This window comes from Rhinatrema bivittatum, chromosome 12 (genome assembly GCF_901001135.1).
Source record: "Rhinatrema bivittatum chromosome 12, aRhiBiv1.1, whole genome shotgun sequence".
Taxonomy (NCBI): domain Eukaryota; kingdom Metazoa; phylum Chordata; class Amphibia; order Gymnophiona; family Rhinatrematidae; genus Rhinatrema; species Rhinatrema bivittatum.
This window is the reverse complement of record NC_042626.1, coordinates 11,547,885-11,570,199: the sequence shown is the minus strand read 5'-3', so window position 1 is coordinate 11,570,199 and position 22,315 is coordinate 11,547,885. Positions and strand designations below refer to the sequence as shown.

At 44.0% G+C, this 22,315-nt stretch overlaps 1 protein-coding gene across 5 annotated transcripts in view; it reads left to right on the top strand.

The window, feature by feature from the left end:
• The window catches only part of LOC115073808, a 65,881-nt gene extending 45,317 nt beyond the window's left edge, over positions 1–20,564 (top strand). For 3 of the 5 annotated variants that reach the window (XM_029572633.1, XM_029572634.1, XM_029572635.1), the window contains exons 3-4: positions 1,173–1,337; positions 17,970–20,564. In XM_029572633.1, coding sequence (XP_029428493.1) covers positions 1,173–1,337; positions 17,970–18,211 — 407 coding nt within the window. In that variant the 3' untranslated portion in view covers positions 18,212–20,564. Of the gene's footprint in view, positions 1–1,172; positions 1,338–2,092; positions 2,590–17,969 lie in introns of those variants that run through there. The other 2 variants (XM_029572636.1, XM_029572637.1) reach the window with 2 other exon arrangements.
• Positions 20,565–22,315: the final 1,751 nt, after the last annotated feature.

Sequence of the window (22,315 nt, the reverse complement as noted above, 5' to 3'; positions counted from 1 at the left end):
GGATCCTTGGCTTCTTTGTTTCACTTTTATAGTAGGTGAAGGATGAAGGCCATCACAGCTTTTGATTGGAAGACACTCACTTTTTTTATAAACGTGGAGAGTTAATTTTTTGCATAGAGACCTGCATAGTCTCAAAAATAAAATCAGAGTTAAGAATCCTCCAGTCAGTACCCAAGCTGTTTGTTTTCAGGCAAGTGTGAAGGTAACAGGCTGGTGGCATTGCTAAAAGAGGTTCTACAACCTAGGCAGCTTTTGTAATGTCTACATTTCTCGGTCTTAAAATGCAGAGCAGAATATTCAGAATCCTTTGCTTCTGTCTGAACCAAACAAAAATAGAAGAAAACAGTCTTCTTGAACACATGATCAGAGTATTGCACCCACAGTATGGGGGAGCTGGTGTTGGTTTATTTATGGGGACTTGTATGCTCATCAGAGGAAGAATCTCAACTAAGCAGACTAGATGGGTCAGTTGATATTTACCTGCCATCATTTACTGTATTACTATATATGAATTGCCTTATTGGGTCAGACCAAGGGTCTATCAAGCCCAGCATCCTGTTTCAAACAGTGGCTAATCCAGGTTACAAGTACCTGGCAAGAAAACCCCAGAATTCCTTAAGGGACTGGAACCAGAGCCCTGGCTCAGTCCATCTTAAGCCTCAGACAACAGGGAATCCTGGTCCGGGAGGAAGTCCCTGAAAAGATTTATATCTGGCCAAGCCCAGGAGGGAACAGGAGGCCCAGAGGAAAGGCACAGATGAAGAGACTGTAAGTTGTTATATTGCTTCCTTGTTTGTAAGCTGCATATACAGTGTTTTTCTGTTGTGACTTAATAAAGTTCCTGAATATTCAGCCAGAGGCTAGCCTGCATATATTCTCTGGCCATTCTGACTGCAGACGGTGCCACATTATGACATTGATCACTAATGGAAGCCAGCTCTATGCAAGTCAGTACCTGATGGCGCTTAGTACCTATGTTCTAGTTACTCCAAAACAAATGGCAGTAAATGAGTAGAAAAGGATCAACAATGAGTTACCCTTCCTTCCTGAGACCCTATAACTTCAGCATTAGGCTTCTGCATTTGCCTTCAGAGCTGATAAAGGAAAACAACATGTGAACACTTCTTCAAGATTCAGAAACAGTCTGTTATTTTCTTATGTTTCTTTTGTAGGTAATGAATTCCGTCTGAAAAATAATGAAGCTATTTTGACTATTGTTTTCAGCATCATCCTTGGTATTGTTGTAGTAGTGCTTATTATATACAGTGTCAATAAATACAGAAAGAGAAGATCACAGTACTCTCATCGCCCACTCCACGATACCTCCTATGAATCAGGTTTGTCTTGATGCATACTCTTATTGAAATCAAACAAGAAATTTGTAATTCCTAAACAATTCTGTATCTGGAATATAAGTAAGGTTTATGTTTTTAGTTTTTGAGTGATAAACACCAATAAAACCCAGATGCAAAAAGCAAATAAAATCAGTGTTTATTGGATAAACACCACTGCCCCTGATACTCTCCAACTCCTCGCTTTGCCTGCTGGGATCCTCCATTCTGTTTCTGTATCTTTTGCATTCTGACCCTCAGCTGCACAAACTTGTAGCAGTTTATGGGCCTCCACTCTCTTCTTCCCACCAGCTCTGCAGCACAACTGTTTCCAACGGTGAGAATTGGAGCTGATGATTAAAGGACAGAATGAGCAAGGATAGGAAAATTGGTTCTTACCTGCTAATTTTTGTTCCTGTAGTACCACAGATCAGTCCAGACTCGTGGGTTTTGCCTCCCTTCCAGCAGATGGAAACAGAGAAAGTTTTACTGACATTGTCACTTAACCTGGTGTGCCACCTGAAATCCATCAGTATTGACCTGTACCCAAGCCAAGATGGAAAAACTATGCCAAAACTTAATGTAATTTAACAAAACATTTTCCACTGAACGAGCAGGAGAAGAAAAAATCTAAAAATCTGAACGATCCTTATAACCATATAAGTCAGTATGTACAAGACACATTTTTGAAGGTAAATGTGTCTTGTATATTTTGATATGGGATTCACTTAAGGTGAATATGTTTGGGTTTGTTTTCTCAGTGGTTATCATCCCCCCTGAGGAAGCAGATGGTTGTGAAACAAGGGCCGCTTGTTGGGGTCAAACCACAGTGATAACATGAAGTATTACCCGGAAGGGAAGGAAGGGGGTTAAACTACAACAATAACATGAAGTGAGGAGACATATACAGGGAAGTCTGCCATCTGAAGAAACATTCAAGAAATTGAAGCCATCATATAGTCATATCTCATTGTTTTAGTTTCATATTGATTGTTTAAAAAAATGGGCGAAAGCCAGGTAAAGAGTTGTAAGTGGTTATATAAAAGCCACAGGGAGCACTGTTATATGACTTTGTACTTGTTTATTGGAAACCATTGTTGTAGAGGACTTACGGCCTTATGGCTGACTATCTTTCTGTATTTTGTGTGGTGTTTTTATGGTATGGATGTGTGAGTGTATATGTATTTTAGGACACATTTCCAGAATCATTTAAAGTGTTGTGATAATAAACAGTGAACTTTTCTCTTATTTATATATATATATGTGTGCCAAACATCACCTGAGCCATAAAAGCCAATTGAAATATTTCAGCTTATATTTAAAAACCCACAGATCGAGCGGACTCTTCAAACCCAGGTGGGACTCTGGACTGATCTGTGGTACTACAGGAACGAAAATTAGCAGGTAAGAACCAATTTTCCTTTCCCTGTACGTACCCAGATTAGTCTAGACTCCTGGGATGTACCAAAGCTTCCCTAAACTGGGTGGGACTGAGAGACTCCCGCTCAAAGTACATTTTCGCCAAAGCTCTTAAACTCTGGCGCCTGATTATCCAGACGATAATGACTTCCAAGTAGCTACCCTGCAAATCTCTTGTAGCGACACTGACATTCAGCCCAGGATACCGCTTGCAACCGTGTCACGTGTGCTGTCAGACCCTGAGGCACTGACTGACCCATGCAAATGTATGCCGAAACTATGGCCTCCTTCAGCAACTGTGCTATGGTCACTTTTGAAGCTTTCTACCCTTTCCTTGCGCCACTGAATAGAATGAAAAGATGATCGGACACTCTGAAACTATTAGTGATCTCTAGATAGTGTAAAAACGCTCGCTTTACATCAAGACACCTCAACTCCTTGTCCAAGGCCATTGACCTATCCAAGTTTGTAAAGGCTGGCATCTCCACCGACTGATTCAAGTGAAAAGAGGAACAAACTTCGGAAGGAAAGAAGTCGCCATATTAAACGAGACTCCCACATCCGAAAATCTTAGGAACAGCTCTCTGTATGAAAGGGCTTGCAACTTTGAAATCCGCCTAGCCGAACAAATTGCCACAGAAAAATGACTTTTAACTTTTAAAGTAAGATCTTTCAAAGTTGCCCTGCGTAGTGGCTCAAACAGTGCCCCACACAATGCTTTAAGAACCAAGTTTAGGTTCCATGGAGGACATGCTTTTTGCACCGGGGGATGTAAATGCTTGACCCCTTATAAAAAAAAAAAAAAAAAAAGTACTGTATCCAGATGCGCAGCCAGAGACACCCCATGTTTCTTGCCCCTAAGGCACCCCAAGGTGGCCACCTGGACTCTCAATGGGTTGAAAGCCAAACCTTTTACCAAACCTTGCTGCAAAAAGGACAAAATGTGGACCAGCAATGCCCTAAAAGAATCCACACTATGCTCCTTGCACCAGACCTCGAACACCTTCCACACCCGAACTTATACTAGGGAGGTGGATTTCTTTCATGCTTGCAACAGAGTGGTAACAATGTTCTCCAGACAACCCTTCTCTCTTAGGCTTTCCTCTCAAAAACCAAGCTGCGAGAGAGAAGCGAGCCGCCTGATCCAAAAATATGGGACCCTGGTGGAACAGGTTGGGAAGCTGAGTCAGACGTAGTGGACCGTCCACAGCGAGATTTACTAAATCTGTGAACCACAGCCGGCGAGGCCATTCTGGTGCCACCAGAACTACCTGCCCCGGATGTAGCGCAAGACCTTGCCCACCAGTGGCCACGGTGGTAAGATATACTGGAGAATCCTTTGTGGCAATGGGAGGACCAAGGCATCAACTACTTCTGCCCCGGGCTCTCTCCTTCAACTGAAGAATCTCCGAACCTTGGCATTGCTGCACATTGCCATAAGGTCCATACACGGTACTCCCCACTTGTGATGAATTAGGAGAATGGCCTCCTCTGACAACTCCCACTCCTCGGGATCCAACTGCTGGCAACAGGAAATCCGCCTGGACGTTGTCCAACTCCGCTATGTGGAAGCTGCCAGCATTCCCAGGTGGCGCTCTGCCCAGAGAATCAACTCCTGGGCCTCCAGCACCACTGCTCGGCTCTTGGTACCACTCTGTTGGTTGATGTAAACCACCGCTGTCGCATTGTCCGATTAATACTCTCACTGGCCTGCCCTGAACAAGAGGCAAGAAGGCCTGCAACGCTAGATGCCCTGTTCTCGTCTCTAGACTGTTGATGGACCACGACATCTTCTCCGGACACCAGCATCCTTGCACCACTTGAGCCTGACACACAGCCCCCCAACTGGATAGGCTGGCATCTGTTGTGACCATTATCTTTGAGACAGAAGGCTTGATAAAAAAAAACTAAACCCCGCAAATCATCTTATTGATGCTATACCACCATTAGCACTTAAACCTATAGCTCATATGGTTGCACCCTGTATAGCCAAAATCTTTAATCTGTCTCTAAAGGAAGGATCATTTCCTGATATTTTAAAAGGGGCCATAATAAAACCAATAAAAAAAAGGAAAAATCTGGATTCAACAGTGCTAAATAACTATAGGCCAGTCTCTAACTTAGCTTTCCTGGCCAAGTTAATTGAAAAACTGTTCAAATATAATTAACAATCATCTGGAAGCTAATACAATCATATACCCATCACAACACTGTTTCCGAAAGCATTTTAGTACGGAAACACTTATTATCATTAACTGATACAATACTTACAGGTTTTGATAATGGGCAGCAATACCTACTAATCTTACTCGACTTCTCGGCTGCATTCGACACAGTGAATCATAATATTCTAACACAAAGGCTAGATGAAATAGGACTTAGTGAAATTACCCTTCAATGCTTTAAATCTTACTTGAAGAATCAATTTTACCAGGTGCAAATCAATCATACAATTTCCGAAAAAATTGTGTTAAAAAAAAAAAGGAGTCCCCCAGGGCTCCACCTTGTCAGCCACGCTTTTCAACATATACATACGAATTTCCAGCATAGCTCTCTGCTTCAACGGCAGGGGAAAAGAAAAACTGATACTTCACGCATATCCAGCATAACTTCAACGGCAGGGGAGAAGAAAAAAAGGATTCACACTCACAAAGCGGGGAGTAGCTGGCTTGTTACGGCGGTTACTACCCCAACCAAATGTGCCTGATACTTCACTTTCGATGCATATCCAGCATAGCTCTCTGCTTCAACAGCAGGGGAGAAGAAAAAAAACTGATACCTCACGCATATCCAGCATAGCTCCCTGCTTCAATGGCAGGGGAGAAGATAAACAACCAATAAGGGCTGTATAACATAATCTGGGTAAAAACAAATAAGCATGGGTGTAGCTTGCTTATTGCGGCGGTTACTACCCCTACTACCTCTAACTAATCAAGCTAGATATTTCACTTGGATGCAGCTCCATCACCGCTCTCTACATTAATGGCGGGGGTGGAAGGGAATTAGAACCAAGAGCTAAGAGAAACAGATAAGTATGAGAGAAGAAATGAGGGGAAGCTTGCTGGGCAGACTGGATGGGCCATTTGGTCTTCTTCTGCCGTCATTTCTATGTTTCTATGTTTCTATATGTTTCTATACATACTGCCTTTTTGCCATCTTTCAGCAGGGCTGGGTATCATTCATTAGCTGTATGCAGATGATATCCAAATTATTTTACCAATAACAGACACCATAGAGAACACTTGTAAACTTGCAGCAATGTATTTGGATATAATTAAACAGCTTTTGACACAAATGGAATTCATTATAAATATTGATAAAACCGAATTCATTCATCTAGAAAGAAAGTCTTCAAACATCATTCAAACACCGATAAAAATTAACGATAGTCTCACAGTTAAATGTTTCAATAACGTGTGTGACCTTGGAGTCATTATTGATTGCGAACTGAATTTAAAACAACATATAGCAATTAAAGTAAGAGAAGGATATGGAAAATTAATGATATTGAAACGACTTAAACCATTACTAAGTAAAAATGATTTTAGAATTATTTTACAATCCTTAATTTTTGCAAGTACTGATTACTGCAATTCTTTACTACTTGGCTTACGATCCTGTACTATTAGACCACTACAAATTTTAAAGAATGCAGCAGCAAGTGTATTAACTGGTAATAGAAAAAAGGACCAAATCGCACCAATATTAGCAGAACTACATTGGCTTCCAATCGAATACAGTATAAAATACTCAATATACTCCACAAATTAATATATGAGGAGCATGCAGACTGGCTCAATACAACAATTCATCTTCACATACCCCATAGAAATCTAAGATCCGCAAATAAAGGCCTATTACCAATACCATCAGAAAAACAGCACATCTAACTCAGGTTAGAGAGAGCGCAATCTCACTCGCGGGGTCAAAAATCTGGAATGCCATGCCCTTGAAACTCAGACTTCAACATGACCTCAGGCAATTTAAGAAGGATTTGAAAATCTGGCTATATACACAGGCTTTTACCACCAAGAAAAGAGATACTTAGAGTAGTTATTTGTTGTCTTTTTTTTCTTTAATTAGGATTTTAGTATTTGTGTATTTTACATTATTATTGATGATTCATGCTCTTTTTGCTTTTTATATAATTTTATTAGGTTTTATTTTGAGTAATTGATTTTTATATAATTTTACTAGGTTTTATTTTGAGTGATTAATTGATGTATTTTATTATCTGATTATTAATATTTATTATGTTATGTCACAGTGTATGAAATGCAAACCGTTGTGATGGTCCCACTTAACGACGGTATATAAAAGCTGTTAAATAAATAAATTATCCAGTTTGGAACCTCCAAGGCCATCCCACGGCTCAAATTGTCCCAACACAACCACTAATCCAGACTCGATCTGGCGTGTCCCATAAGAGGCTGTGGTAGATGAAATTGCTTCGAGACTGGATTCCACCTGGAGAGCAAGGCCAACTGAAGAGGCCACATATGAATGAACACCCAAGGAACCAATTCCAAAGTGGAAACCATAGACCCAAGAACCTGCAGATAATCCCAGACCCTGGGAATTGCACTGTTTAGCAATCTGCGAACCCGTCCCTGGATCTTGACAATCCGCTCCTCGGTAAGAAAAATTCTCCCAATCCTGGTGTTGAAGTGTGCACCGAGAATCTCCAGAACTTGAGATGGCACCAGCTGACTCTTGGGGAAATTCACAAAGCAAACTAGGGATTGTAAGTGCTGCAGCACCATTGTCACGGACAGATGACAGAGGTCCTCTGACTTTGCACGTATCAACTAGTTGTCCAGATATGGGTAAACCAGGATGCCCTCCTGCCAAAGGGCTGCTGCTACTACTACAATCACCTTCGTAAAGGTCCTCAGAGCGGTTGCCAACCCGAACAGCAGGGTTCAAAACTGAAAATGATTTGCGAGGATCATGAACCTGAGACACCTTTGATCTGGACGAATTGGAATGTAGAGAAGGGAGGCCAAAAACTCCCCTTTGCACACTGCAGCAATCACCAACCTCAGCATTTCCATCTGAAAACGAGGAACCTTTCTTAAATTCAGAATCGGATGAAAAGCGATGACCTTCGGGACCCCCTTTCCTCGACCAGCACTGGAACTGTGGCTCCCAACAGACAAAGACGATTGATGGTCTCTTGAACCACCTGCTTTTCTTGCTCATAAGTGCAAGGGGACCTCATGAACAAATCTTTTAATGGCCGAGCAAATTCTAAAGCGTAACCGTGTTCTATCACACTTAGGACCCACTAATCCGACGTGATCTTGGCCCACTCCTCAAGAAAGGATGTTAACCAACCTCCGATGGTGTAGAAAGCAAAATGTTGCTTACCTGTAACAGGTGTTCTCGCAGGACAGCAGGATTTTAGTCCTCACATATGGGTGACATCACAGGGTGGAGCCCAATCACGGAACACTTTTGTAAAAGTTTCTAGAACTTTGACTGGCCCCTACTGTGCATGCCCAGCATGGCACCAACCCTGCAGCCAGCAGGGGTCCCTCTTCAGTCTTATTTAAAAGCTACAGGTAGTGCCAAAAAATAAAATAATAAAACGAACCTTGCGGGATGGCGGACGGGTTTCATGAGGACTTAACATCCTGCTGTCCTGTGAGAACACCTGTTACAGGTAAGCAACATTTACTTTCTCACAGGACAAGCAGGATGGTAGTCCTCACATATGGGTGAGTACCGAGCTGAGGATGTTCGAAACAGGCACCAAATGTAGCCAAAGGCGTGCAATAGGCACAACAACTGGAGTGGAATTTGGTAGAGGGCATCCTGAACCCCACCGGGCAGGCGGAAGGGTGTTGGTACGTCACTTCATAAATAAGTTACGCAAGACAGACTGGCCGAAAGATGGAATCTTGTCTTCCGGCTTTGTCTAAGCAATAGTGGGCTGCAAAGGTGTGGAGAGAACTCCAGGTGGCAGCCCTGCAAATGTCAGGAAGCGGCACCGATCGTAGGTGTGCTACTGAAGTCGCCATGGCCCTCACAGAGTGTGCTTTAACACTGTCTTGGAGTGCAATGCCCGCTTGCTGATAGCAAAAGGATATGCAGTCCGCTAGCCAGGAGGAGAGAGTCTGCTTACCCACAGGCTGCCCCAATTTGTTAGGATGGAAAGACACAAATAATTGAGTGCTCTTCCTGTGGGCAGCTTTACGGTCTAGATAGAAGGCTAGAGCCCGTTTGCAGTCAAGGGTATGCAGAGCCTGCTCTCCTGGATTGGAATGGGGCCTGAGAAAGAAGGTAGGTAGTATAAATGGATTGAATTACTACAACCAAGAAAGAGATCTAGGCGTCATAGTGGATAACTCATTGAAATCGTCGGTTCAGTGTGCTGCGGCAGTCAAAAAAGCAAAACAGAATGTTGGGAATTATTAGAAAGGGAATGGTGAATAAAACGGAAAATATCATAATGCCTCTGTATCGCTCCATGGTGAGACCGCACCTTGAATACTATGTACAATTCTGGTCGCCGCATCCCAAAAAAGATATAATTGCGATGGAGAAGGTACGGAGAAGGGCTACCAAAATGATAAGGGGAATGGAACAGCTCCCCTATGAGGAAAAACTAAAGAGGTTAGGACTTTTCAGCTTGGAGAAGAGACGGCTGAGGGGGGATATGATAGAGATGTTTAAAATCATGAGAGGTCTAGAACGGGTAGATGTGAATCGGTTATTTACTCTTTCGGATAGTAGAACGACTAGGGGGCACCCCATGAGTTAGCATGGGGCACATTTAAAACTAATCGGAGAAAGTTCTTTTTTACTCAACGCACAATTAAACTCTGGAATTTGTTGCCAGAGGATGTGGTTAGTGCAGTTAGTATAGCTGTGTTTAAAAAAGGATTGGATACGTTCTTGGAGGAGAAGTCCATTACCTGCTATTAAGTTCACTTAGAGAATAGCCACTGCCATTAGCAGTGGTAACCTGGAATAGACTTAGTTTTTGGGTACTTGCCAGGTTCTTATGGCCTGGATTGGCCAGTGTTGGAAACAGGATGCTGGGCTTGATGGACCCTTGGTCTGACCCAGTATGGCATTTTCGTATGTTCTTATGATTGAGATGAAACTCCTATACTACCTTAGGTAAGAATTTAGGGTGAGTGCGAAGCACCGCTCGGTTCTGCAGAAGTTTAGTGTAAGGCAGATAGGTAACTAGGGCCTGTAACTCACTAACTCTGCGAGCCAAATTGATTGCCAAAATGAAAATCACTTTCCATGTGAGAAAGTGAAGTTCACAGGTTTAGAGAGGCTCAAATGGTGGTTTCATGAGCCGACCCAAAACCAGGTTGAGGTCCCAAGAAGGGGCCGGAGGACGCAGTGGAGGCTTGAGTTGAAGCAAGCCTTTCAGAAAGCGTGTGACAAGGGGTTGTACTGAGATAGGGACATCCCCAATACCTTTATGGAAGGCAGCTACCGCACTGACATGCATTCTAATGGAGGAAGTTTTAAGACCTGACTCTGACAGTTGCCAGAGTTTTTCTAGAAACTTCGGGATTGTACAGGTAAAAGGATCAAGGGCCTGAGAAGAGCACCATGACGTGAACCTGTTCCATTTGTAGGAATACGATTTTCTCGTGGAAGGCTTCCGTGAAGCAATCAAGACACGGCAGAGTGAATCAGAAAGGTTAAGCGGCTGAAGGATTAACCTTTCAACATCCATGCTGTCAGGGACAGGGCCTGAAGATTGGGGTGGCGAAGGCACCCGTCGTTTTGAGTGATTAGAATCGGGTCTGTTCCCAGAGGAATGTACCTGTGAATGGAAAGATCCTGGAGAATTGGAAACCACACTTGGCGGGGCCAGTGGGGTGCTATCAGGATCATGGTTCCCTTGTCCTGACGTAACTTCACAAGAGTCTTCGAGAGAAGTGGAAGTGGAGGGAATGCATACAGGAGAGCGGTTGACCATGATAGGGAGAATGCGTCTCTTGGCTGATGGTGTTGGCTGCGAGTGAGCGAGCAGAAGTTGTCTACTTTGTGATTTTGAGGTGACGCAAAGAGGTCTATTTGTGGATAACCTCATTCTTGGAGGATGGAGTTCGCTACTGAGGGGTTTAGAGACCACTTGTGCGGTTGGAAGGTGCGACTCAATTTGTCTGCCAACATGTTGTCCACTCCCGGCAAGTAGGTGGCCCTGAGGTACATTGAATGGGAGAGGGCCTCCGCCCATATCTGTGCAGCTTCCTGACACAGAAGGTAGGATCCTATCCCTCCCTGCTTGTTGATGTACCACATGGCTACTTGGTTGTCCATCTGGATCAGGATGACTTGATTGGACAGGTGATCCTGAAATACTCTGAGAGCGTATCGAATTGCTCATAACTCTAGGAAATTTATTTGGTGTTTGGCTTCTTCTGGAGACCAGGAACCTTGTGTCTGGAGATCGGCCACATGGGCTCCCCACCCGAAGTTGGAAGAATCGGTGGTTAGAGTTATTTGAGGGTTTGGCGCCTGAAAGGGCAAGCCCTGTAGAAGATTGATGTGATTTGTCCACCAGGCGAGAGACAGACGGAGTGATTCGGTGATGTGGACAATGGTCAACAGGGGCTGAAGGAACTGTGTCCATTGAGACCTTAGAGTCCACTGCGTGACTCTCATGGCCAGGCGGGCCATTGGTGTGACCTGAACTGAGGACGCCATGTGTCCTAGAAGGATGAGAAAACGATGAGCAGTCGTCGAGTGTTGAGACTGCAGCTGATGTGCCAGAGACACGAGAGTGAGGGCTCGTTGTCGAGGCAGGAAAGCCTTCGCCTGTAAGGTGTCCAAGTCTGCCCCAATGAACGATAAGGTTTGAGATGGGACTAAGGAGGATTTGGCATAATTGACGAGAAATCAGAGTGAAAGTAAGAGTGTTTAAGGTGAGATTGAGGGGTGAAAAAGCAGATTGCTGAGTCAGAGCCCTGATTAACCAGTCGTCCAGATAGGGGTAGACGTGAACACCTTGAGTCCTGAGGAAGGCGGCAATCACGACGAGGCATTCTGTAAAGACTCATGGTGCAGACGCTAGGCCGAATGGAAGCACTCGGTATTGATAGTGCTTGGGGCCTACGAGAAACCTCAGGAATTTGCGATGAGATGGAGTTATCGCAATATGAGTGTATGCGTCCTGGAGGTTGAGAGAGCAGAGCCAGTCTCCTCTTTGAAGAAGAGAAAGCAGGGAGCCTAAGGTTACCATCTTGAACTTTTCTCTCTGGAGGTACTTGTTGAGGGCTCGTAGATCCAAAATTGGACAAACGCCTCCCGATCTTTTGGGGATTAGAAAGTATCGGGAATAGAACCAGAGGCCTTGCTGAGGCAATGGGACTGGTTCTATTGCTCTGGACTGGAGTAGGAGGGAGGCTTCCTGCTCCAGGAGCAATGAATGGTCAGATGTTTTCCACGTCATTAGAGGTGGGGAATCTGGTGGGATGGAGAGAAAGTTGAGATGATAGCCTTGAGCAATTATTGCTAGGACCCAGTGGTCCGAGGTGATTGATTGCCATATGTTATTGAAATGGCACAAGCGGCCTCCCACTGGGACATTTGGTAATGGAATCTAGCTGCTGCTCTCTATGCGAGAGTCAAAAGCCAGAAGCAGGGCCCAGCTGGGGGGCTGTCTGTGGCTTTTGTTTTTGGGTCTGACGAGACTGTGATTTGAGGAATGGTCTCGCAGAACGACATCTGGCTGCTGGCGGGTAGGACTTCTTTGGTCTGTAGAAAGACTTTTTAGAGTCCTTCCGGAAAGGCTGTTTAGAAGGATAATCCGAAGGTATCAGAGAGAGCTGCCTGAGAGTCTCATGATGGTCCTTTAGTTCAGCCACTGTCTTTTGAATCTGCTCGCCAAAGAGATCGTCTCCTATGCAGGGGAGGTCGGATAACCGCTCTTGCACTTCCGGACGAAGGTCTGAAGACTTGAGCCAAGCCCATCGTCTTGCTGAAATAGCGACTGCAGACCCTCTGGTTGCAGTGTCATAGATATCGTAACATGATCTAATCTCATGTTTGCCTGCCTCCAAACCCTTAAGTAGGGTGTGGAACTTTTCTGGAAGTGACTGAGGCATGGAGATTGTCAAGTCTTGTAGTTGCTTAAAAATGACCGTATTATATTGGGTCATATATAGTTGGTAAGCAGCAATTCGGAGGATGAGCATTGATCCTTGAAAGACTCGGCGAAAGACAGGCATTGGTGGATGGCTCGATGGCGCCGATGGAGGTATCGATATAGATTTCGATGGCTGAGGCAAAACTCCCGATGGACGGATGCAGAACGGTGTTTTTCCTCCCGATGATAAAGTCAGCGGGGAGGGCATCGGAGCCATCGGTGACCCGGGGTCCACCGGTGGAAAAGCGGCAATAAGCGCTTCCATCCTCGATAGCGGTGCCAATGCTGCTGGAATCGGGTCGGTGCTCAGTTCCACTATCGGTACCGGGGGAACCTGGAGTCGGTGCATTGCCTTATCGATGGCCTCCTGAACCATCTGGTCCAGTTCTTCTCGGAGACCTGGAGCAAAGCAGCCCAGCTCCGGAACAGAAGAAGGAGGCAGAGCATAGCCGGAGGGACCACCGTTAGAGGCGGAATCGCGGCTCCCGACGCCCTGTCGGGTGAGGGATTGCCTCGGTGAATTGGTCGCCGAAAAGGTCAGTGCCTTTTCTGAACGGGGTTTTTTCGGCGGTGGCTCGGACTATGGCGAGGTCGATGGTTTCAATGCCTTGATGGTCCGAGACTTTCGGTGCCAATAGCGATGTTTCTCCTTATGATCCCCTCGGTCCTGAGGGGGAGAAGAGGGTGTTGAAGGCCGAGAAGTGATCGCTAGGCCATCACTGGTCGGTGGTCGAGGCTGACGCGAAGTTGACGGTGCCAGTTCAGATGACATCGATGCAATGGACGGAGTCGGGGTTTGAGCATGAAAGAGAAGTCCTATCGTCTCCATTCTGGCCTTGCGACCTTTTGGTGTCATTAGGGCACATTTGGTGCAGGTCAAGACATCGTGCTCTCGTCCAAGACACATTACACAGACTTTATGCAAGTCTGTAATGACATGGTATGAGTACAGTCCGGACACAGACGGAACCCCGATGCCATGGCCATAGAAAAAATCGAGCCACGGTACGGTCGACGGCCAGTAGGCCGCGAGGGCCAAACTTGACGGTAATCGGAAATCGGGTAAAAACTTACCGGAGTAGCGTGGACTGAAAAACGTTAATGGAGGGACCCCTGTGGGGCAATTTAACTTTAAATAATTCCATGAGGAAAATTCCTGTCAGGAATCCTTGCAGAGCTCCTTAACCGTGTGGCTACTGCTGCGTGGAAAAAAGAAGACTGAAGAGGGACCCCTGCTGGCTGCAGGGTTGGTGCCATGCTGGGCATGCCCAGTAGGGGACAGTCAAAGTTCTAGAAACTTTGACAAAAGTGTTCCGTGATTGGGCTCCATCCTGTGATGTCACCCATATGTGAGGACTAACATCCTGCTTGTCCTGTGAGAACAGAGGAGCGGGCTGGCCTTGCTTCAGTGGGAGGACTTGGACCGGGGATTCTGGATTGGAACCATTTCTGACTGGTCTCTGGCCTCGAAAGGACTGATTCCAAGAAAGGATTCGTTACCAGACTACATATGCACACTCAGCGACATCAAGTCATTCAAAAAGGAACTCAAAACTTGGATATTCCGACAAACATTTACAGATGGTGTTGGCTAAACTGATCGCTCACACGCTGGAGACTCGATGACGTTCTCGAGTTCCTACATAATCTGTGTATCAATACTTGTTTGTATTCTGTTTAGACAATGTTTATACACTGTAAGACCTGTTTAGACTCTATTTGTACTCTGTTAACTGTAATACCTGCCCGTATGCTGTTTGTACAATGTAATACCTGCTCAATTCGCCTATATATAGAATGGTTTTAATGTGTTAAGTTAATAAGATTCTCGGTGTTATTGTTCATTATCTGTAATAAGTTGTTAAAATGTAAACCGGAGTGAAGGCAGCTTGCTATACCTCGGTATATAAAAGATTCCAAATAAATAAATAAATTAAGACTGCTGCCTCCCGGGTGGCACACCAGATTAAGTGACAGTGTCAGTAAAACTTTCTCTGTCTCCACCTGTGAGGAAAAACCTAGGAGTCTGGACTGATCTGGGTATGTACAGGGAAAGGTAGTTTCAGAATGGTGAAGAGTGCTGGGGCCGGGATTGTGAGGGGGAGAGTTGCATGTGCTGGTGGCTGGGGGAATGTGACAGTTGCAGCTGGGCACTGGAGGAATGTCTGTTTTGTTTTGATATGGCAGTATGTTTGTATTATAGACATGTATGTATTTGATTCAACTGGAAAATGTACACAGCAATAGTACCTGAGCCACAAAAAAACAAATAAATGCTGATTTTTTTGTACCCGCAAACCCCCTCTTAAACTGGAAAATAAACACCTAAATTTAGTTTATAAACATCTAAAAATAAATACCCTAGATATAAGGGAGCAATGATCCCCACAGAATGCAGCAAGATAATGATATGCAAAGAAAGCACACATAAAAAAGTGCACTAAACTGCAAAAGCATGCTTGTTTTACTCTTGGTCTATTTGTATGTCGGTCCACATTAATTAAAAAAAACCAAACAGTTCTTCAATGTGGTTGGGCCAGCCATGTGGGTCATCCCGCCAAGTCCTCCCTCCCTCCCCAACAAATAAGATTGCTCACAACTCTGATCACAGTCTGAGTCGCAGGTCCTTTGTCCCTCCTTCCCTCAGTCCACGGGTAGTCGTCCTCTACCTATACCATTATGCTTTCCCAGGAAGAAAATAAAGCATGTCATGGAACAGAAGGCAATCCCCCCTCCCCTTCTCCTGTCAGTGAAAGGACCCATCCCCCTTCAAGAATTCTAAAAGGAGATGGGTCCTTTCATTGATATGTGACAGTAGAGGGACCAATTGGCAGACAGTGAAGGAGTGAATAAATTAATATCCCATGTTGGGCAAAAACCTCAGGTAGGCTTAATGCTGCTTATTACATTGGCTCTGTAATGCGCCTTACCTCCACGCTCCTGCCACAGCTTTCTGCAGTGTACTGCATCCTTGGGCTTGGTTAAAACCACCTGCACTTCCTGTAGCCCTTTTATAGACCATGCAGCCAGCATTTCCTGTGGGCACTGACTGATGAGGCCATCCCAGTTCTGGTATATAAGGAAGTTAAGTTCCACCACCCAGTACCTCAGCCTTGCAGTGCATGTTGCTCCTTTTTTGTCTTGTTCCTGATCCTGCTTTGTTTCCTTGTTCCTGGACCTACCTTATTTTTTCAGTTCTTGACTTTGGCATGCTTTTCCTGACCTTGCCCTGTCCTGCTTTATCCTAGTCCTTCTCCTCCCTGCATAATTTCCAGCCTATTGCCCTCGTGTTCCAGCTACTGACTCCTTCTCCCATCTCTATCTCTCCTCATTGCTTCCTGCTTTCCCTTGGACTGACTTCTCTTGCTCGACCTCTGCCCAGAACCCAACTGCCTGAACGCCGCCCACCCTGACCTTTGCCTGGAATTCAACCTCACCAGTCCGCTGCCTACTCTGGCCTATCTCTAGACATGATCCTTTGCTTACAGGAATCTTGCCTAAGTCCTGCTGGCCCCAGAACCCAAGGGCTCAACCTGCGGGGCAAGGGGTTGGTAAAGGTGAAGCCAGACATACATAGTCTTGCATCTGCCTACTGTCAGTGTAAGCCTAATGGGTTCTCCTGCTAGGCTGTGTCAACCATGCCACAGATTAAGGGCTCATTCTCCATGACAGACTCCAAAATAAGCTGGTTAACATCAAAAGTTTGTGAATTCCTTGTGTATGTGAAAGTGTTCAGTTAACTGTTAAGCTTAGGAGGCTGAAAAATTCCATGTATTCACATGTATGAAGAATTTTTCTGATTTTAAAAATCAAAAAAATAAGATATCCACCCTTGGAAGATAATCTTAGAATGGGACACAAAGATCCTACTAGAGTTCTCCACAGGAGAGCTCTGCTGCACTAAAGCTAAATTGATTACTCAGTGTCTAGCTGCAGTTCATTGTGATATCACAGTTGCCTGCAAGAAGTTGTCTCAGTATGCAGCAATGGTATAGTAGAATTTGAAATGTATATTTAATGGAAAAGATTAATCAGGAAGAGAGATTGGATACATTCAAGTGTATACAAAAATATTCATGGAACATAAAGAGTTTTTCAGGTGAGAATGAGCAGAAAAGGATAGGAAGCAGAGAAAGATACAAGACATTAGGCACTTGCAGTGTTGATCCTGACCCTCTGGGAAGGGGAAGGAAGTTGAAGGGAACAGAAATGTTCATCTGCATTGGGATAAATGATTGATGCTTCTGGGGTTGTAGTCATTTGTATTGCCAAGTCCCTTTTTATCTGATTTTCAACTGAATGGACTTTAGAGGTGTGTTTCAACACATTTTTCAGTTGGATTTCACTATGCTCCTTTTTTGGGTGATATTTGTAAGTAAAACACACTGAGCTACAAACAAATGTCAAATTATTGTAGAAAGTACAGTTTGTTTTAAAGAAGTAGGATACCTCAGGAAGATCAAGGCCTCTGTCTCCCCAGATTTGATTTTTTTTTTAATCTTAAAAAAAGGAACACTTTTTGTTGTAGACTAAAATGCTATTTTTCCATTGCCAGGGAGGTACAATCAGATGTTCTATGTGTGCCATGCTTTAAGATATGCTGTGACAGGATACTGATGTTTTGTGCCCTATCTTTTTAGATTTTCCAATGCATTTGCATGTATACAGGGGGATTCTCCTGGGCACACTAGAGCTATTTATCTCTATTTCGTGGTACTATGTTATAAATGCTGGTACAAATAGGGATCTCTGTATTTCTGCCAACTTTGTGGCAGTACTAATGCACCTCTGATACATTGCACTACTGCAGAAGCTTCATACATCAGTCTTTGTGTTCTTAATTTGGGCTGACTACAACTCTCAATTGCTTTTTCGATTTCAATTGCTGTTTTTGTTAAGTTAATTTCATTTTGTGTTAGTTTACATATTGATTTCAAAGTCAGCTATAGTTCATTTAAATCACGGTATATGTCTGGAATATTTTAAATCAATTAACTGCAAGTTACAAGTCTCATTTATGCACATGGTAATTGACTTTTGTGGTAGGATTTTGGCAAGATTCTATCCATAATATTTTTCTATTATTAACTTTTTAGCTGACAGGTATTCTGCACCAGATGACACACTGGTGATATCAGGAGGGTTATATGATGCACCCAGAGTTTACAACCCCAATATGACTGTACTGGAAGATGAAGAATGTCAACATGATTATATTTCATTTGGTTCCAGACCTGGACAGTTTAGACTGGAATTTTTGCCAGGAGAAAAGGAAAGAGAACCTGCTTATGAAAGTTCATCTTTTGAAACATTTCATTCACTGCAGAAGAACTCCTGATGTGATAAGCATTCTAAGACAGTAAAATTGTTTTCAAAAGTTAATTGAATGGTTACTTCTCCAGGAAGATTTTCTATTTTATCTCTCTTTATGATAAAATGTTAAGGTTGATTTTAGCACTATGTACTGTAAACTTAAGACATTTTGGAGGCAAATTTCAATAGCCTGCGTGTTTTGTTTTATTTTTTTTTTATTCAAGCTCCGCAGATACTTTTTTGCACCAGCTTTAACTGTGAGCAGGGTTTGCATGGGCAAATACAGAAGGGGATTTGAAAATTAAATTCATATATGTATTTTCTCTTTCTCCTCCCTCACACCTAGAAGCATACCTTTTTCCCCCACAGCTAAATCTAGCCAGCTTGTGGAACTTGGCATCTAGATTTTGCTGCTGAGGTCGAGAAATTTTCAGCACCTAGGATTTAGCTGGGTAACTCCCTAGTTACCTGGCTAAATTCCTCTGAACAGGGTTTTTTTCAGGGGAAACTTGCCAGTACTGAGGACCAGCACTTTTTCCTCCACCTGCTTCATGTGCCTTGTGGTCCCTCAAAAAAAAATAAAAAATACATGCACCCTGCTGGCACCTTTTTCCAGAAAGAAAGCATTGACTTTGGAAAAAACCCTTTTTATATTTAGCTATCCTGAAAACATAAAGCTTCATAAATCTTATACTATGCATCACATATAGTTAAAAATGCTCTGTAATAAGCAATAAAAAGTTAGAATACGTTCTCTTTATTTCCATTCAGTGAATACAGAATATAAAGGCCAAAGATAAATAAAGGCAGCTAGATGTCCTGGCTTGAGAGCTTCAGTAATGGTTCATGTTCTAAAATACAGTGCCTACTAAGAATATGTTATTTGCAATGCATACATATAAAATCGGAAAACATTGTACAATTGAATAGGTTAAAATGCAATAGAAAAAAACTATAGACATAAAATAGAGAGTAAAATATGACAGTATCAGCCCCCATTTTACTTTTGGTCAGGTGTTTTTCTGAGGGAACTCAATTGATTTCTTGTACAACTCTTCAGATTATCTTGGATGCAGATTGAGACAGTAGATTGGGAACACGACAATGACACACAGTGAGAGATACTTTTGATGTAGCATGTTAATGCTGGTTGGCATAAGGTGTTTGAATGTAGTTTGAGCCTTCAAAAACAGTCCTATACCTTCACAATATCTGTGTTGAGCAAAAATAATTTTTGCAATATATTCCTATGGTTCACTGGGAATTTCATTTCCTGGCAAAAGGAAAATGTGTGTGCATATACTGATACATGGCAACAAGCACGCTAAGGGGTTGACAGGGTCATTCTTTATGCTGTAATGGGCCGGTATTGCGGTGATGTCATGCTAATTAGGGGAAGGGGAGGAGCGTGGGCAGGATTTGGATGGGGTTATGGCCCGGCAGTGCTGCTGGCGATAATGTTTTCCACATTATCGCCAGCAGCACCGTGGGAAATAACACTTTTTCCCGTGGTGCTATGGGGGTGATAGTGTGTGGTGAAACCGCACCAGTATGATGCAGCCAGCTGTCCACAATCCCCCCCCTGCTGAATGATGAATCTAGAGATTATATTGGTAAAAGTTGAATACTTATGAGTAGTAGCACCAGTTGTCGAGGTTTCAATCCTGGCTACAAAAAGGGAAATTAATATAGTAGGGCCTGGTATCAAAGGATTATAAAATACAATATTTTTATTCTTTTGATAAAACTGATACTTTAGTTGAGGCTTCTTTATAAGTAATTGTAGCTCTGACATAATTTTCTACATTGAAAGTTAGATATTGAAAGCTTGTGGATCCATGAAAAGACAAAAACTATCCTACCCAATATAGATATAAAAGGCAGTATCTCTGTGCAACGATATGCATATATGCAAAGGTAGGGGCATATTGACATGCCTGTGCATGCAGAATAATGTCAGGGTGCACACAGGCACATCAGTATGTGAGGAGGCAGGTGCAGTACACTGAAAAAGGCAGCAGGCCAGGAGAGTATGGTTGCATGGATGGCTGCCCGGCCTTGGCATCTAGTGTTGAGAGAGAATGCAGTGGATTGGCAGGCAGCCTAGGCCCCAATGGATAGCAGTGCAGGGATATTTGACAGCATCATGAAACGCTTAGACCTTGGCACATAGTAGCATAGGGAAGTTTGGCAGCAGCATAGCTGTTGGACTGGCTGGGCCAGAAAAGCTCAAACCAGACAAGGTACATAAGAGAAGACAGCAAGTATTTGAGGAGCCATGTTCACTAGTCATTTGTGACAGACCTTTTGTGCTAGTTGCCCAATAAAATCCTCTTTTGTAAACTGCAATGCTATTCAAAATGAAATTTGAAAACTTTAGCTTCAAATTCTTTAGTTCTTTAAAACAAACCAAATTAGCAGCAGATTTCAGCAGGCCAAAATACCAGTTAATGCACACCGAATATGGCTGCTGATCAGCTGATGGTAACATCTCATTTTCTAAAGCTAGCTAATGCTGGCTGGACTTAGCTTCTGATTAGCAGACTGAAATGTTCCCTTTCTAAAAATGAATAATGAGCAGAATGAGAAGGTATGGTAAGAATAAAGGACTAGGAATAAAACTAAGCTTCTAGGCTTTGTAATAAGATATTAAAAACACTTTTTTAAAATAAATGTTCTGACTGCCAAAGGAACATAACAGAAAGGGAAAGCCAGATGCATCTAGAAATACTTTTATTTTACTAGCAAAATATATTTTAATATTTAGAAAAATTAGATTTCTGTATACATTGTAGACTTTATTGTAATTGTTTATTAGACCATCCTTTACGTTTTGAAAATATGCTCACTAAAACTATCTGCTGTACCTTTTTAAATTTTCTTTTGTAAATTATACTTTGATAATACTTTAACTGTTTATTCAAATAAGTTTCAATAAAAGCTATTAGCATATACTAACAATTATGTTCATTAATTAATAAGCAGATAGAAAGGAATGTCAAAAGCAGAATGCAGTTCACTAAGGGGCGGATCTTCAAAACTCCGCGAATAGCTTACTTTTGTTTGCGCTCCAGGCGCAAACAAAAGTAAGCTGGATTTTAGTAGATACGTGCGGAGCCGCGCGTATCTACTAAAAAACCTGGGTCGGCGCGCGCAAGGCTATCAATTTTGTATAGCCGGCGCGCGCCGAGCCGCGCGGCCTACCCCCGTTCCCTCCGAGGCCGCTCCGAAATCGGAGCGGCCTCGGAGGGAATCCTCTAACACCCTCCCCTAACCTTCCCCTCCCTTCCTCTACCTAACCCACCCGCCCGGCCCTGTCTAACCCCCCCCCCTTACCTTTGTTGGGGGATTTACGCCTCCCTCCGGGAGGCGTAAATCCCCGCACGCCAGCGGGCCTCCTCCGCGCCGGGCCGCGACCTGGGGGCGGGTACGGAGGGCGCGGCCACGCCCCCGGACCGCCCAGGGCCTTAGCCACGCCCCCCGCACCCGCCCCCAAAACGGTGCGCCGACAGGGACCGCCCCCGACACGCCCCCCTCGGAGAACCCCGGGACTTACGCGAGTCCCGGGGCTCTGCGCGCGCCGGTGGGCCTATGTAAAATAGGCGCACCGGCGCGCAGGGCCCTGCTCGCGTAAATCCGGGCGGATTTACGCGAGCAGGGCTCTGAAAATCCGCCCCTTACTTTTTATACAAATAGTATAGGATGGATGTTGTGATGATGGGTGTTGAGTGGGAGATGCCCCCTTGCTTAGTGCTCGAGCAGGTCAATCCCCACGAGTGGGTTATGCACCTCTGCCAGCAGATGGGAGACAGAACAAAAGCTGATGTCATGGCCATATAGTCTCGCCCTGACATTAGCCCACAAGTATTCTCCATCTCCAGCAGATGGTGGACATGCATTTACCTTTGGGGGATTGCCTGTGAGTAAGAAAGAAGTTGGAAAGGAGGTCTTGGAAAGATGGGATGCCTACCACTGCTGGCCTCCTGAGGTGATACTGTGTGGTCCCTCCCTCAGTACAGTGCCTTCAGTCCCATAGCCTTGCGTGGCTTGGACCTAAATTTGTATTAGCGGTGACAGGCCGAGAGAAGCTCGGTGGTGAAGGCTTTAGCCCTATCCATCCGTAGCCAGG